The 17,825-nt window shown below is 39.5% G+C and overlaps 1 protein-coding gene across 1 annotated transcript in view; it reads left to right on the forward strand.

The window, feature by feature from the left end:
• Positions 1 to 9,381, forward strand: part of LOC144646158 (unconventional myosin-XVIIIa-like) — a 45,102-nt gene extending 35,721 nt beyond the window's left edge. The window contains exons 25-40 of the mRNA XM_078505694.1: positions 494 to 648; positions 1,107 to 1,230; positions 1,831 to 1,926; positions 2,570 to 2,671; positions 3,584 to 3,694; positions 4,081 to 4,140; positions 4,414 to 4,557; positions 4,693 to 4,743; positions 5,088 to 5,201; positions 5,629 to 5,745; positions 6,111 to 6,194; positions 6,490 to 6,570; positions 6,662 to 6,718; positions 7,064 to 7,161; positions 8,024 to 8,111; positions 9,077 to 9,381. Coding sequence (XP_078361820.1) covers positions 494 to 648; positions 1,107 to 1,230; positions 1,831 to 1,926; positions 2,570 to 2,671; positions 3,584 to 3,694; positions 4,081 to 4,140; positions 4,414 to 4,557; positions 4,693 to 4,743; positions 5,088 to 5,201; positions 5,629 to 5,745; positions 6,111 to 6,194; positions 6,490 to 6,570; positions 6,662 to 6,718; positions 7,064 to 7,161; positions 8,024 to 8,111; positions 9,077 to 9,247 — 1,653 coding nt within the window. The 3' untranslated portion in view covers positions 9,248 to 9,381. The remainder of the gene's footprint in view (positions 1 to 493; positions 649 to 1,106; positions 1,231 to 1,830; positions 1,927 to 2,569; positions 2,672 to 3,583; positions 3,695 to 4,080; positions 4,141 to 4,413; positions 4,558 to 4,692; positions 4,744 to 5,087; positions 5,202 to 5,628; positions 5,746 to 6,110; positions 6,195 to 6,489; positions 6,571 to 6,661; positions 6,719 to 7,063; positions 7,162 to 8,023; positions 8,112 to 9,076) is intronic.
• The last annotated feature ends 8,444 nt before the right edge of the window (positions 9,382 to 17,825 follow it).

Consider the following 17,825-nt stretch of genomic DNA (forward strand, 5'->3'; position numbering starts at 1 on the left):
TACTGTAAGCAAACTGGCCCACATTTTGACAGGAACAGGGCTGTCAGGGCTGGACGGCTTTCGATATTACCGGCTCCAGCTGGTTCTGATAAAGCTAGGTAAAATAAGGTCAGTAATGACCATGGGATAACTCAATTATTTACTAGCCGGGAAGGCCGAAGTCCTATATTTTTTCGTTTGGTCCTTTTGTTTTAGGCAAAAAAGAAAAGCACCTGAGGTCTGTTATGCAAGGGAAGGATTAATATAAGAATTGTTTGTGAATGGTGGTTCATGAGCAATTGGGTAAAAAGATAAGATAAGATAAGCTTTATTTAAGTGTCAAAGCCATAGCCTGGAAAATAAAACCATACTAATTAGGGGACACTGCTAAAAACTAAAAGCTACACTAATACTAAATATAAATACAATAAAAATATATATAAGTCATATAAAAAATGTTATTATAATCTATGGTGTAAAAAATGTTAAAATCTTATAATAATGTTTGATTTAGTTAACAGAAGAGAAGGACGAAAAAGAAGAATTACATCGTCAGACAATGAACATGAAGAAGAAGACGTCTCGGGTACAATCAGAAATGGAAGATTTGAAACTTGTGCTAGAAGAAGAACAAAGCAGAAATGCCGAACTGGAGAAAAAGCAGAGAAGGTAGGAATATTCTTTGTTATTTTGTGACTTTGCAACGTAAACATAGTATGACTTATTTGATTCAAATGGCCAGTGTTAAAAGCGACTTTTCTTCCAAGATCGACATGTTACTTGTTCGAAACTCCGTCCACTAAAATACCTGAGCCCGCGGTTTTCAACAGAGGTGTTGCTTAGCAACTTGACGTATTTTTATGACGACAAGCTGACGTGACAATTTTCGGACGCGCGTGCTAGTTCTGACTGGAAGAAAAGAGTCGAAAACTCTTCGGGTCGTTCCGAAGATTTTGCGAACATGGCACTTGCTGCCAAATTTAATTGGTGAAAATTGGATTAACGTTTCGCTTACAAGGGCTAGAAGAAAATTATCGCGAAATAGCCAATTAAATGCGGTTTTTCTGGGAAGAATAGTGCATTGATTGTTTAACGTAACATTACCAATGCTTCTGTTGCATTTTCAGGTTCGACGCGGAAATTCAGCGCGCCAAAGACGAGCTGAATCACGAACGAACACTGAAAGATAAAATCAACAGAGAAAAGGAGAAAGCCCTGACAGAGAAATACCAACTGGAACATGAATTGTCGGTAAGACTATTCAGCATTCCTCTGCAGACAATGCAAGCTATAGTCAAGTTCACTTTTGGAAAGGTCTTCCTTTGCAACCTGTTAGGAATTAGAACATAATTTGTAACTATGATTAGAACCATTTCGCAAGGTCTTTCACGATTACGGGGAATAAACTCAGTTCTCTGTTGATGGTGGCGAAACAGCTGTTTATCTTTTGCCTTGACTAGCCTGCAATGCAGGGGTATTTTAGCGAGCGAGCGCATTTGATCGGGCGAGCGCCATCTTATCCGCCATCTTGGATTCGGACTCGGGAGAGGCTTGGGGAGAGAGGAAAAAATGCGTCCCTGGGTTCCGCGTCCTAGGGCTCATCCAACGTTGCGAGAAATCTACTATATCGCGAGCTAATGCTAATATTGATATCTCGCGCGACCACGGAAAACTACTTTGACTCAATCCTAACGCTCGTGAAACCTATGACAGCATTTAAATAACTTTATCAGTTTTATTGAATAGCAAAAAAACCACAACATTTTCTTTACAAAAGAGTTACTTTCCCAACATTGTTTTTGTGTAACTGTCATCATATTAACCCTGTTACATTTAATCGTTCATTTGTAGGAAACGCAAGAAGAATTGGAGAAGGCGAAAAAGGAACTGGCTAAGATTGAGGGCGATATAAATGATATCACCAAACAGGGGTTACAAGGAGGCGATGTAAGTGAAATTTTAGACATTTGTTGTGTTGCTGTTTAATCATTTGACGATGGTTATAAATAATGTTTAGATGTCAGTACGACTTTCCAATTTCAATCCATTAGTAAATAATGTTTAAGATGTCAGTACGACTTTCCAATTTCAATCCAGTTACGTTCCCAGAGCCCCCACTCCTCCATGTTGCTGACCAGTTGGTACGAGATTGGTGTGAAATGTGATAATCAAAAGCATAAGTTCTAGGTCTGAAAGTCGTACTAGTACTCAACCTCGTTCGCGTACTCCGCTCTTAAGGTCGCTACTGTTTAGTAACATGACCGGGGCCTGAAAATGTAAGGTTGATTTATTCGTCACCCATGTTAGTGATATATGAGGCGTGTTTGCTTCTAGTGTCATTGGCGTGACTAGGCTATGTGTAACGGAAGAAAGTGAAGAGTTAAATAATATGTTGAATTACCTTGTTTGCGTGTCAAACAATGGTTACACGAAGAACTTCCTATTAATTTTTACATACAAAACTCTAGAAAGAAAACCCGACAACTCTCAGTTACGTCAGCATCTTTAACGTCGGGTTTCCTCGGTTTTGTTTGTGACCATTCGTTTTGAAAAGCTGTCGGAGCTTAACATTTACCTTGATTGTTTCCAGGTCGTCGCATTGAAGAAAACCATAAGAGAACTGGAACAGAAAGCTCAGGATCAAGAAGAAGAACTTGACGACCAGGCGGGACAGATCCAACAGCTTGAACAGGTAGTAACGGCATACTTGTTATATAACGCTGACGAGGAATATAACGCGAATTAACTCACGAGTCAATTGTGAATAACCTTTTGAATGACTGAATAATGAATAATACGAGAATTGTTTTGTGCGAGTGTGCATGTAAAGAATAATCGAGGCACTATAGTGCAGACTTTTAGCCAGGAATTAAAAAAGTCGGAGTCCAAAATTATTATAAGGCCTGACTTTGTCCCCATAGGAGGGCCTGAGGAGCATGCAAGGTGTTTTTCTGCAGTTATGAGTGCAAAGGTATCTTAAAATTTCCAAATTTTCTTAAAAACCCTCTTTTCAGTTATTTATATTAATTTTCTCTGAAAAGTGGCCGTCCATAGGACTCCTGGACTCCCACCTGGCTAAAAGCCTGCACTTCTGACTAGTGCAATATTCACTGGTAAACAGTGTACGACATTTTTTATTTGGCGGGAAACTAGAAGTTTTTATGTGCGCAGCATTTTTAAGGCGGGGAAAAACTGGTAGCTGTGACGGACGCAGTAAATTATGGCGGAAAATTGCACTGTTGCATTAGGCTTAGATTAAATAACTTATTAATTTTACTCTTACTGAAATTAGGCCTGTCAAGGCGAATTAAGTTGACATTTTTCCAAGCAGAATCAGCGCTGAATAACAGTCCGAGCACAAGAATTTCGAGAAGTCAGCAAAAGATGCAATTTTTACAGATTTTACGGGCAATACCATGCCAATTTAAAGGCTGAATTTATCCAAGCCTTCGTTGCATTCAACTCGGAAAATATGTTCTATGTAGTTACCCGCCGGTTAGCTCGTTGTAGGCGCGGACTCGTCGGGAGGTCCGGGTCGGTCCCGCCGGCAGGTTTTTTTTCCCCCCTGGGGCCAGTGATAAGTTTTATTACCTTGTTTTTTCAGGCGAAACTTCGTTTAGAGATGGCTGCCGAACATGACAAGCAAATGGTACACAAGGAGTTGGAGGCAAAAGATGAAGAAATGGAACAACTCAGATATAACATGCAGAAAAAGGTTAGCCCCCAATTTCAGCAATTTCTAGCCCATTTGGGGAGCAGGGATAGCGCAGTGGTGAGAGCGCTCGCCTCCCAGCAATATGGCCCGGGTTCGATTCCGGCCCTGTGCCATATGTGGCTTGAGTTTGTTGTTGGTTCTCGTCCTTGCTTCGAGGGTTTTTCTTCGGTTCTTTGGTTGTCCTCCCTCAACAGAAACCAACACTCCAAATTCCAATTCGGTCTTGGATGCACGTAAACGTTTTAACAAGCTCCTAACCTCTTCCGTGTAACATGGGTCAGATAAATTACCTTTACACTTTTTTTCCGAATTTTACCCATTGTTAATGTTGTATGCAATGGTTTAACCGCATTCTGACATCATCGCCTTTTTTTGAAAATTTGTAGATCAAGCAACTCGAAGGTCAGCTAGAAGATGAATACCAAGAAAAAACCGCAGCTGTTAAGGTAAGCGCGGACTATTGCTGTTAATAAAATGGCTTTTCTATTGGACTGCAGTGATTTTCCAACTTCCGCGGGTTTAGTTGAAACATCGAAGATCGCGTGACTGACATAAAAGAAGCGTGACTTACGTGACTTACTTAAAGGAGCTGCGTCATGAAATACTTTAACCGAAAGTTTGTCGTTTGTAATCCATTTAAGTAAAGTATTATTTTAAGATTTCCTTGGATGTCATTATGAAGTTAATGAAGTAACAACTGTATTGTTGTTTTCTGACAGTCCAAGCGAGAAGTGGACAGACGCCTGGAGGAACTCCGTGATCATTACGAACGCGGCGATGCCGAGACCGAGAGGAAACTGAGACGAGAACTGAAGAAGACCAAAGCTCTGTTGAGGGACGCTCAAGCAGTGATTGAAACTCAGGTCAGTTTTCAGCCACACTCCACCCCCCTCTGGTGACTGTTCTTTTCTTAACAAGCTTGTGGCTATCTTCCTTCAACACTGGTGATTTTAAATCGTTATTCAACTTCTAAACTGATGGTGCCTCCTTGTTTTCAGTCTCAAAAACTTCCAAAGGAACGAAATCAGCTGAAGGCTTTAAAGAACCAGGTAAACTGATAATTTGATTTTCATAGACACTAAGACACTCAAAGCTCACTAAAGTTCGTTCGTTCGTTGTTTGTTCGTTCCGTTGTTCGTTCGTCCGTCCGTCCGTTCGTTCGTTCGTTCGTTCGTTCGTTAGGTCGGTCGTTCGTTCGTTCGGTCGTTCGTTCGTTCGTTCATTCGGTCGGTCGGTCGGTCGGCCGGCCGGCCGGCCGGCCGGCCGTTCTTTCGTTCGTTCGCTCGTTCGCTCATAGTGGATGGATGTTATTCGGTTGCTGTCAAGTAGAAACATTAAATGATCTTTCATCGCAGGATGGATCTTGTTTAACAGTTTCTCTTCCCATTTGCAGCTGGAAGACGCAGAATTTGCAGCTCAGTCCGCTCAAAAAAGCAAGAAGAAACTGGAAGAGGACGTGTCTGATCTGCAGAGTCAATTGGACACTTTGTCCAAGTCCAAAAAAGAGGTAACACAATCCTATTAAGTACATAGACCTGTCTGATTTATTAAGATAGTGTGAGTTATTAAAGCAGGGGGCACGGAGAAAAGGAGGAAAAAATATTCTTGAAGGTCAGGCAATTTGATTTTGAGTCAGGAAAAATTTACATTTTGAAGAAAACTCAGGGAAAATTTGTGATCCCAAAGGAGAATTGAGATATAAGGAAAAATTGGGATAATGATTCCACTGAAGGCTGGAAAAAAACATTTCAGGTCAATTTCAGATTTCTTTTTTTTCCTTTTCTAGGACACGACTATATTTCTGTTATATTGTTTTTATTTGGTAAGGGAAATTTCAGGAAATTTTGGAAACAGATGTCTGTGACAAGTGAAATGTTATCGAACGCGAAGTTGCACGCTCGGTTTGTTAATCTTTTTACTGTTTTGTTTTGTAGCTTGAGACTAAGTATATGACCACGCTAAAAGAAAACACTGAACTGCAAAGTAAAGTGGACGAAGATGAAGACGACATCGATTCACTGACGGAGAAGAACAGACAACTTGTTAAACAGGTTTGTGTCAGATGAAAACTCGTTTCTGGAGCATTGCCTCATCGCTCCTCTCCCATTCCGTCGTTCGAACTATCGGTTGTTTTGCTTGTTTGCGAAAATCATTTCTGCTCTGGCTTGACTAGAAATTCTAACCTGTGTATGTTATGTTTTTAAGTCATTTCCAACTCAACGAGGAAGTGAAGAAAAAGTATTTGCAAAGATGAGGAAAACAGTTCATAAATTTCTTCAACTGCAATGTTTTATCACGAACCAAAATCAACAGCGAAACCTGGTGTCGCGCTCTTCTCCTATTGTCACACATTCGTCTTGTTGTCACGCTTAACCCCGTTGATGAGTAAGTTGAAATTTCCATGTTCTGTTTTCAGCTGACCGAGGTTCAGACGACGCTTCGTGACCGCGAGGCTACCATTCAGGAGATGTCAACTCACAACGAAAGCTTGGAAAATAGGGTAAGTCACACAAGACAATGTCACGCAATGTGTTAGGCAGTGTGTAAAAACCGAAGCCTGTCGTAAGCATCTTTTGTTGTCAGTTCTTTGTAAACTCTTGACTTGCTAAATCAGGCACTTAATAAAGCAGCAACTGTTAAAGTCGTTAAACGCTGCTTTAGAAGCGGTAAGGGTAAAATAAAAAAATAATAATAAAACGCTCCTAAACGGTTTTGTAGACTTGGATAACGCCACGGCGCGAAATGTCACGCAGTGCTCACGCACTTATTCATGACATCTTGTCTGCCTTGTTTAGGTTCAGCACATGTCGAATCGTCTTTCTTACTTGGAGGAGTCCACGGTGGAAAAACATCAATTTGAACAAATGGAGAGCAAGGTATTTACTGTCGTTTCAAAGATCGTAGTGTAGTTACCTTATTCTGTGCAATTTCTAGACCGAATTTTATTTTACCTACTTTGTTTTGCAGAGGAGAGAACTTGCCACTCAGTTAGATTTGGAGGGATCATTTAAGAAACGACAAGAGGTACATTTCTTTTGTTTCTTCCTTTAACCGACATATGTATTATTTGGCGTGAAAATTCGTTTTATGCCGTTCCCTTAGCTGTTTGATCTGCGGATCGGGTGTCTCCCATTTCCGAGAGTTGACCTGAGCCCGTGATTTTTCAGCGGGGAAGTTGCCAAGCAACATGACGTACGTCATAGCGTCCGGAGCGCTTGCGGTTATTCGGTCTACTTTCTGATTGGACAAATAACACTCGGCAACTCTTCGTTCGGTAACACGAAGATTTGCCGAAATCGGTACTTGATTGTCCAAACTGTTTTCTTTTCTGTCTGTCTGTGAGTTTTAAGGTCTGTCTTTGTTGACCAGGTTCAAGTCGGCCGGCTAAGGGAGCAAATTCAAAAACTGAATGACGAAAAGGAGGATATTCAGCTGAGAGAAAGCAAACTTACTCAGGAAAATTCCAGGTAAACACCGCCCTTTGTTGCTGAGCTTCTCTTAACCCCCCCCCCCCCCCCACCCCTTAATTCGTGAATGGCAGAAATGATAAAGGGTGGATACCTGCGAGTGCTAGTCTTCGTACATTGTGATTATCAGACTCGTTGCTAGTACAGGCGGGAAATGGGAGGAGGCGTACCTTTTACTACCGGTTGCTGTCTTTTTGTGTCTTCTCCCGCAAAATCAGTATTGCGAAATGTTGTTAAGTTTATATACAGTAGAACTCGGCAACTCGAACTCGAAAGGGAAACGAAAAACAGTTCGAGGGGTTTCGAGTTATCGGGGTCGATTGAATATTCAATTTGCCAAGTTACAGTGAAAATTGTACTTATCTCGTCAGAAACTCTAACACGATCATACGTTCTTATGATAAGAGTGAAAAATGGCTGTAAATACGTGATTTGTTTATTGCTCCAATCAATGGGCAACCGTGGCGAGTATCAAGAACCGGAATTCGAGTTATCGGGATAAATTTGACCCAAATTTTGATCAAGAGAAACGAAATTGAGTTCGAGTTAGCGGGGTTTTCGAGTTATCCAAGTTCGAGTTAACCGAGTAAAAATGACTGAAAAGCGGGGTCAAATCCAAGGGAAATGGAAGTTTGTTTGAGTTAGCGGGGGTGTTCGAGTTATCCGAGTTCGAGTTACCGGGGTTCTACTGTACTTCTCCTTGTTCTTCCCACCATCTTGGGAATCCCGCTTTTGTCCGCCGTTTCTTTTTCATTCCCCTGTAGACTTCCCGCCCCCATTACCACTAGATTTCCCCTTCCTCCCCTCCCCGCTTCCGTTGCCACAGTGATCGTCCGTGTTTAATTTTTCTGCACACCTTTAGACTGGACCGTCAAATGCGAGAGCTAAAGGAGGAGATGTCCTCATTATCAAGACAAGAAGAAGAACACAAGAAAAGAAAGATCGATTCCGTAAGTAACTGTTGCTAGGTTCTCAATTCAACTGTTAATTTTTCCTAACAGTATTTACACTGATGAGTATACAGAAATTTATAAACGAAGAACAGGGTTGCCACAGGTCAGGATGTAGTCAGAGGAAAATAAAATTTTTGAACGTCAGGGAAAAGTCGGGGAATTTTGTTTTGAGTCTGGTAAAATTGACATTTTGAAGAAAAGTCAAGGAATATTGGAATATAATACCGCTGATTTCATACAGTTGAAGGCTGGAGGAAAGAAAGATTTCAGGTCAATGTGATCTCAGCAATGTTTTTTTTTTTGGAAGCAGAGGCTGAATGCTGCTACTATATCTTACATTTTGTATTTATTAAGTCAGGAAAATTTAATTTCCATCAGGGAAAAGTCAGGGAATTTTGAAAGCTGGTGTCTGTGTCAACCATGAAGAAACATTGTCTGTGATGTAACCTAAAATCTTTGAGCTCTTGCTATTGATTTTTGTCCGACCGATTTAGTGCGTTTTTAATTCATTTATTCTGATATCGTTGATCATTCGGGAGAGTAAGTAGTTACCGGCGTTTCCAGTGTCTGCATGTGACTGTCTTGTTCTGGTCAACAGGCAAATTCTTGTTACCACTTAGCATACATTGCTTAAGTGCTGACACTCTAAAATCAGTTGTTGTGATCTTTTAATAAAGAATCACTTGAACCGTGAGTGCATTTGCCTCAATGTTGACTTTTCATGTATTAAGAATGCCCTCTTCTCCCAGAGAACAGCTTTGAATATTCGAGGTATTCAAGATGTCGAATCATTTTATCTTTAAAACGCAACGATACAGTCAGATCTGGGGAAGATCATTGGGCCAATAAGATCACACGTAAAACAAATGATTCAAGCATGCAGAATGGCAGTGTGCCATTGATGTTTTTCCTGCGTTGGTCCTCTGTCACTTGACTCATTCATTTTTTCTCTTATTCACCAGGAAAGAGAAGTTGAGCATCTTGAAGGTGTTGTAGCAAGTTTAAAACAAGAGCTAGGCATGGCAAAGAAACGCGTGAGCGAACTGCAACACGCCTTAGAAGACGACATGCATTACGACTCAGACGGAATGTCCAACGACGAGATGATGACGATGACATTGATATCGATTTGAGCGACGATTCCGACGATGACTTTAAAGACAGCGGTTCACGACCGTCGGAGCCGAGGTCGTATCGATCTCTCGAGGAACTCGACGACGACGATGACCTCAGTGATCGGCTGAAACGAAAACTGAACGATCTCAGTGACGATTTACCTCGTTCCGCAAGAGGATCGCGACCTCCCGCCGATTCCGTAGATTCGGACGTGTTCGAGAGTACTTCTCGGCACGATGGTGACGTCAATGAATCTCGAAAGGCCGGTCGGAGAGGAAGCGGAGAGGCCCGACACCCTCGGAGATCGCGTTCGGGAACCGACGAACATGATACGAGTGTCGAAAAGAGACGAAGGAGAAGCGACGATAAGAGGAGAAAAAGCGTTGAGAAGAGCAGAAGTTTTGAGAAGAAATCCACTTCCACTGACAATTCAATACATTGACGAGATGAGTACACTGTTGTATATGATTTGCGACGTTTATGAACAAAGATTTATCCTTAGCTTGTCATTACGGATGCAGCGACTGCCGAGATTCAGAAACTATTACTTGTCAGATGGGAGCTGAACAGCCAAAGCGTGGCATGGGTTCATTAAGACTTCGAAGAGCTGAAAAAACATACTAAGATCTGTTGAAACTCAACAAGAATTGCTTTGTGTAGAACAGGACTCGATTAATAACAGGAACCCATTAGAAGGTGAGAATGACTAACGATGACGAGGATGGAAATGGATTACAAAATGGACAAACTTGAGAACGCAGGCCGCTCGTTTTCAAGATAAGTTGTTATATCTGAAAATCCTGCAAAAATCCCTATTCTAACATGGAATCACTTTCACGAAATTGAACTTGTTTCTTGGCTTAAGGTAGTGGCCGTAGGGTTTTTAGTTTTGTATTTATTTCCGTTGAAGCAAATACCTAACAACAGAAAGCTCTGATGCTCATGGTTAAATTGTGAAGAATTCGTTGTGTCAAGCAACATTTATAACGAGCAAATTTGTGGAACCGACTATGTACGTTTAAAGGGACTATGTATGGATTTTACAAGATTTTTGAACAGCCAAAATTTATATTTGTGTCGCTGGAAACCTAAAAATATTGTCCATTTTTGCTATATTAGAGCACTGAAACTGTTAACGAGCATCTTTGGCTGTGGACAGCTCGGATGGAAACGGATTGCAACTTGAAAAAGTAAGGCTTACCTTTTCAAGTTGTTTCCGCGCGCCTTCAAAAAATCGGTATTTATAGCCGTAGGTTGATTTCTATCCACAAATTAAAATTATATCTTCCTTTAGATGTTCAAAGATAACGTTTTTATGGGTTACGTTGCGTACCACTAATTTCAGAACAGTTTAGACCAAAGACCCGCGAAATCTCCGTGACATAGCTTCTTTAATATATCGGACCTAGGTTGCAGAGTCTGTACAAATAGCAGACTACAATTACATGTTTTACATTTTTTGTCTGGGATGAACAGGATTCTCTCGGTTGTATTTGGAGCAGAAAGAGGTTTGGATAATTTATGTTGCAGCACATAGTTCAAACATTCCCTTTTGCATGAGCTGATTTGAGAATGAGCTGCTTTTCTTTGCTACCAGAGTAGTTAATATTAGTTTTTGCCGTGAAATCTGTTAAACAACAAACATCGCTGAACGCATACGCTCCCAAAATGAAAGTTAAAAGCCATAGTATTGTTTTTGTTTTCAAAATGCTTGTACGTACCTTAGCGTGACTTCAACAGTGCCCTGGTAAGGAGTAGGTGATTCTTGGATAATGACGGCAGATACGAAAAAAACACTCCGTATGAAAGATATGTTATAGTTAATCTTTATAATTATGCCACGAAAGCAAAATGGTGTGGTTTTGGATGGCCGTTTGAAAGGGGTTATTTGATTGGCTACATTCTATACCCAAATTTGGAATAAACCCATCAGAACGAGTTGATTATGTGCTTCTCTATGCCTAACCGTAATTGGTTAATTGTAGAATCCAAAGTTGGTCACCCTTAATCACAACTTTTCAACTCCAAATTGTTTTGGTGAATGTTTTACGTGTACTTATTAACTCTTTAAGCCCCAGTATCAGTATACAAATTCTCATGTCTGGTCTTCATACAATTTTTACATAACTAGCTAGAAGAATATGTTAAATACTGTTTCGCTTTGGTGATCATTTCGTTCATTCTCGTAACCAATGCTCTTGATTTTGTATTGAAACGTTCTAGTAGAAATTGTATACTTATCTCTGGGGGCTGAGAGCTACCGGTGACTTCACACGGAATTGAGATTAATTATTGTTGCACAAGCCTTGCTCGTATATATAAATCACTTGAATATATTTTATATTAATGTGTAAACAGAGTTAATTTAGTTAGAGTAGTTATTTTTGTATGTTTTCATACGTCGCTATGTTGGCTGTAAATGAGGGATTTGATGGGTGTAAATACAAGTGACAAGCCCTTACAGTTTTTAGTGCTTTTAGTTGTCTCAAGCCTCTTGATTGAACGTTTTTTTCCTGGCCAACGATGCAATTATACCCATCCTTATTTGGATTTATTACAAATACATCACATCTAACTGCTCAACATTTTATCACGTCACTCCTACAGTTTGCAATAACCCATTTATACTAAGTCTCTGAATGCGACAAATCTCGTCCCAAAGGACCCACCCTCAATTGATTCAATTCGAACGACTCAGACCGTCAGAGAATCAAAAGTGGAACCCAGATTCCTTGCGCACATTAGCCACGGAGCCACACCCTTCCAAACGCAAAGAATTGCTGCCTCGAATCCCCAGGCGCCGATTGGCCGGACGTTGAGGCGGTAAGGCGGGAAAACAGGGAGCGCGGGCGAACCGTGCACGTCAGTCCCACAACGCCAAGCGAACCGTGCACGACCAAGGACGAGGACGCCTGGGGGACGAGGCAGAATGTCATAGGATTTTTTAGTTAAAATTGTACGAGAAATCCCCCCTTTCACGGAGATATTCACACATGAATATTGAAACAATAGGAATTTGCTAATGAGTTTAAAACTGCCCTTACGGAGCACTTTCAAAGTGGACCATTTTGCTCATTAACGAATTTTAATTGTTTGAATATTCAGAGGGGATTTTCTCTGCGTATAAAAAAGCTGTGACTTTGACACTTGCACACAATAAACATGGAGCCACACCCTTTCAAACGTGCACACAATTGTCCGGGAAATCCCCCCTTTTGAGAAAGATATTCACGGATGAATATTGAAACAATAGGAAGTTGATAATGAGTTGAAAACTGTCCAAACGAAGCACTTTGAAAGTGGACCATTTTGCTCATTAACAAATTTTGATTGTTTGAATATTCAGATGCGATTTTCTCTGCGGGTAAAAGAGCTGTGACTTTGAAACTTGCACAAAATAAACACGGAGCAACACCTTTCAAACGCACACTCAATTGTCCGGGAAATCCCCCTTTTGACACAGATATTCACGCACGAATATTGAAACAATAGGAATTTGCTAATGAGTTTAAAACTGCGCAAACGGAGCACTTTCAAACAGGACAATTTTGCTCATTAACGAATTTTGATTGTTTGAATATTCACAGGGGATTTTCTCTGCGTGTAAAAGAGCTGTGAGTTTGACACTTGCACACAATTGACTTTGAGCAACTCCCTTTCAAACGTGCACACAATTGTCCGGGAAATCCTCCTTTTGACAGAGATATTCACGCATGAATATTGAAACAATAGGAATTTGCTAATAAGTTAAAAACTGCCAAACGGAGCACTTTCAAACAGGACCATTTTGCTCATTATTGAATTTCTATTATTTCGATATTCAGAGGGGATTTTCTTTGCGTGTAAACAAGCTGTGACTTTGACACTTGCACACAATAAACACGAAGCCACAATCTTTCCAACGCGCGCATAATTGTCCGGGAAATCCCCCTATTGACGGAGATATTCACGCATGAATATTGAAACAATAGGAATTTGCTAATAAGTTAAAAACTGCCAAACGGAGCACTTTCAAACAGGACCATTTTGCTCATTTACGAATTTCTATTGTTTCAATATTCAGAGGGGATTTTCTCTTTGTGTAAAAGAGCTGTGACTTTGACACTTGCACACAATAAACACGAAGCCACACTCTTTTAAACGCGCGCATAATTGTCCGGGAAATCCCCCTTTTGAGAAAGATATTCACGCATGAATATTGAAACAATAGGAAATTGATAATGAGTTGAAAACTGTCCAAACGGAGCACTTTGAAAGTGGACCATTTTGCTCATTAACGAATTTATATTGTTTTAATATTCAGATGGGATTTTCTCTGCATGTAAAAAAGCTGCGACTTTGACATTTGCGCACAATAAACACGAAGCCACACTCTTTCAAACGCGCACACAATTATCCCGAAAATCCCCCTTTTGACGGAGATATTCACGCATGAATATTGAAACAATAGCAATTTGTTAATGAGTCAAAAACTGCCTAAACGGAGCACTTGCAAAGTGGACCATTTTGCTCATTAACGAATTTCTATTGTTTCAATATTCAGAGGGCATTTTTTCTGCGTGTAAAAGAGCCGCCACTTTGCCACTTGCACACAATAAAGATAGAGCCACACCCTTTCAAAAGTGCACAGAATTGTCGGGTAAGTTCCCCTTTTGACAAAGATATCCACCCATGAATATTGGAACAATAGGAATTTATTAATGAGTTTAAAACTGCCAAACAGAGCACTTTCAAACAGGACCATTTTGCTCATTAACAAATTTCTATTGTTTGAATATTCAGATGGGATTTTCTCTTCATGTATAAGAGCTGTAACTTTGATTCTTGCACACAATAAACAAGGAGCCACACCCTTTCAAACGCACACACAAATGTCCGGTATATTCCCCTTTTGAAAAAAAGATATCCACGCATCAATACTGAAACAATAGGAATCTGTTAATGAGTTAAAAGCTGCCCAAACGGAGCACTTTCAAAGTGGACCATGTTGCTCATTAACAAATTTCTATTGTTTGAATATTCAGATGGGATTTTTTCTGCATGTAAAAGAGCTGTGACTTTGACACTTGCACACAATAAACACGGAACCATACCCTTTCAAACGTGCACACAATTGTCCGGGAAATCCCCCTTTTGACGGAGATATTAAGGCATGAATATTCAAACAATAGGAATTTGCTAATGAGTTAAAAAACTGTCTAAACGGAGCACTTTCAAAATGGATCATTTTGCTCATTAACGAATTTCTATTGTTTGAATATCCAGAGTGGATTTTATTTGCATGGAAAATAGCTGTGACTTTGACACTTTCCCACAATAAACATGAAGCCACACCCTTTCAAACGCAATTGTTTGGGAAATGCCCCTTTTCACAGGGATATTTACGCAAGATAATTGAAACAATAGGAATTTGTTAATGAGTGAAAAACTGCCCAGACAGGACTATTTTCAACGGGGACCATTTTTGCTCATTAACAGATTGCTATTGTTTGAATATTCAAAAAAGGATTTTCTCTGCATGTAAAAGAGGTGTGACTTCGACGCTTGCACACAATAGACATGGAGCCACACCCTTTCAAACACGCACACAAAATGTATGTTTTTTATGTATGTATGTATGTATGTATGTATGTATGTATGTATGTATGTATGTATGTATGTATGTATGTATGTATGTATGTATGTATGTATGTATGTATGTATGTATGTATGTATGTATGTATGTATGTATGTATGTATGTATGTATGTATGTATGTATGTATGTATGTATGTATGTATGTATGTATGTATGTATGTATGTATGTATGTATGTATGTATGTATGTATGTATGTATGTATGTATGTATGTATGTATGTATGTATGTATGTATGTATGTATGTATGTATGTATGTATGTATGTATGTATGTATGTATGTATGTATGTATGTATGTATGTATGTATGTATGTATGTATGTATGTATGTATGTATGTATGTATGTATGTATGTATGTATGTATGTATGTATGTATGTATGTATGTATGTATGTATGTATGTATGTATGTATGTATGTATGTATGTATGTATGTATGTATGTATGTATGTATGTATGTATGTAGGTTTGTATATGGTACCATCCACCCTACACCACACCCAGGGAAAAATCAATTACATATGTAAACAAAAACAATTAGGCCTGGCTGACTTTGGTCCTTTAATGTCAGTAATAATGTCAAAATATCATACAGTGTACATGACAGGAATGCAACAGAAGTTAAAATAATTAAATTAGTATGACAACTGGCTTGTACAAATTTATGCAGTCAATGCTCTATTAGTGCTCCTATTAACTTTTAAATTAAAGTACTGTTTCACGTAATCGATCTGCATCTATGTCAATTAAGAAGATGGATAACCTGTCGCTCTTGTGGTATTGTGTGTATTTGACAACTAGCAAAAAAGAAACTAAAAAATGGAGATGACGATATAATTGGTTGTGCAGGGAGTTGTTTTCAAGGAAGCTCTTTGCAAAATGTTTGGTTTTAGAAAAAGTCCATACTCCCCCCACAGAAGGGATTGGAAATTCCTGGGAGTGGGAGGGGTCGCAATGGCCAAAAACTTAAAGGAAATGTATGAAGCTTTATAATAATTTCCAAGGGGGTGGGGTTCTTTGGAAAAATCCCTTCTGTGGGGGAGGTATGGATAATTTATGGAACTTATTCACTGTTTAAAAGCCACGAAAATCACAGAACTTAAGAACCTTCTCAAATTCTGTGCCTTTTAGCTATACTGTACCCTATCATCTTGTCGAATAGCACAATAAATTTAATATTATTGATGATTTTTAATTTAAAACCTTTTTTTCCCTTACTTTGTTATTAAATAGTGTACTACTGAAAGAAATAGCGCAACTTTATAATTAAGTTAAACTACTCATCCGTTTATCAATAAATGATACTAAGTGTTTTGAAATGCTGCTTAAGAAACACACAGCACTTTGGTTTTATTATACCATGCTGGTTTTCCACTTCAATAACAGTACAGTACATGCAGCTTTCATAATGGACTTAAGGTACACATAGGCATCAGTCCTTGTGAATGCAGGGCCACTGTCAAGAAAAACAATTTAAATTCTTGATTTTAATTGGCTCAATCTGCACACACTTGTTTGTCATATTTTTGTAAACTTGGCGTGCAATCTGCACCTGGAAAACAATGGACACCCAGGTCACTCACGCATCAATCATATGCACATAAATGGGTTCTTTCTTGCTGTTTTCCTACTCTTTGTAAAACTGATCCAATGCATATAACCTTGACTTTTTCATATGAAATATTTCATAATTAATTTATGATCATCACATGTGCCTCAACCAAATACGAAAACATCCAAAAACAAGTTTTTCTTTGATGTTTTAAATTTAAGTGCTCACAAGACCTAAAGCAACACAGCAGTCAGCTCCAGCTGTGACTTCCATGTTGTTTCAGCCAGCACGTCACCTCAGATGACACCATGACTGCAAATGTTTTTACAACCTTTCACGGGTCTTACACAGGTTCACAGGTCTGGCTGTCACCCTAGAAAATGAATATAATTATTCATTAGAATTATGGATTAAGAATACAGTGGTATATATCAACAAATTATGTTATATTTACATCTTCTTAACTCATTTTATTTTTAAAACTTTTTTCCATGAGGCATCGATGCCACATGGTGTAAAACCTCCTGAGAGTACTTACAAGTACAAAGAAAAACCCAACAGCAAGGGAAAATATATGGAAACTCATTAACTTAATGGTAACTGTTAAAATACAAGACGACAGTCCTGAAGGGGTAAAATAGGAACTAGGTACGGTTGGGGCAAGTTTTCATTGGGAAAATGAGATTTGGATAAATAGGACTGGGATTTGGTCACTGGGAATGGGACCCGGCGGGAGGGGGACTCCTACATGAAACGGACGGGGATGCTCGTCGGAAATTTTGAAAAGAACCCCTAAAAGAGACCAATCTGGGTGTGGCTCAAGCTTTTCTTGAGCCCTAAAAGAAAAACTAAGAATATAATTTATATTTGAATATTTCTTCATTTGTAACCTTAAAAAAGACCATCATGGCTAAAAATATTTGTGTTTTGCCCGGAACACCCTAAGCAAGACTAGAAATCCGAAATTTACAGCCCTAAGCGAGACGACGAGTATCCCCGTCACGTTCATAGGCGAGTCCCTTCCCCCCCCTGGGGGGGGGGGAATGGGATAGACTGCAACACAGGCTAAGAATGGGAATCACAGACAGAAAAACAAGAGAACTCACTAGGATTTTGAAAATTTGTGAAAACTCAAGGCTGGGAGATGGGATTTGAGCTGGCCCAAGAAAATGGGATTTATACCCCTTCCCCCCTCCTCCCTTTTTTAGGACCCCCCAAATTCCATGTTACGTTTTTTTGTGAAAATGTGTTACTAATCAGCACCAAAACGTTAAAAGTCCACTTTATTTCTTTAATATAAATATCTATATCAAAAATAAGCTCCTCTCTTCAATAAGCCGCATCCCCACCTGCACCCCTCTCAAGAGGTCTTGAAAAGAAGTAGGCCCCCCTGGGGAGTCAAAGTTTGCA

This window comes from Oculina patagonica, chromosome 3 (genome assembly GCF_052425735.1).
Source record: "Oculina patagonica isolate OP01 chromosome 3, crgOcupat, whole genome shotgun sequence".
Classification (NCBI taxonomy): Eukaryota; Metazoa; Cnidaria; class Anthozoa; order Scleractinia; family Oculinidae; genus Oculina; species Oculina patagonica.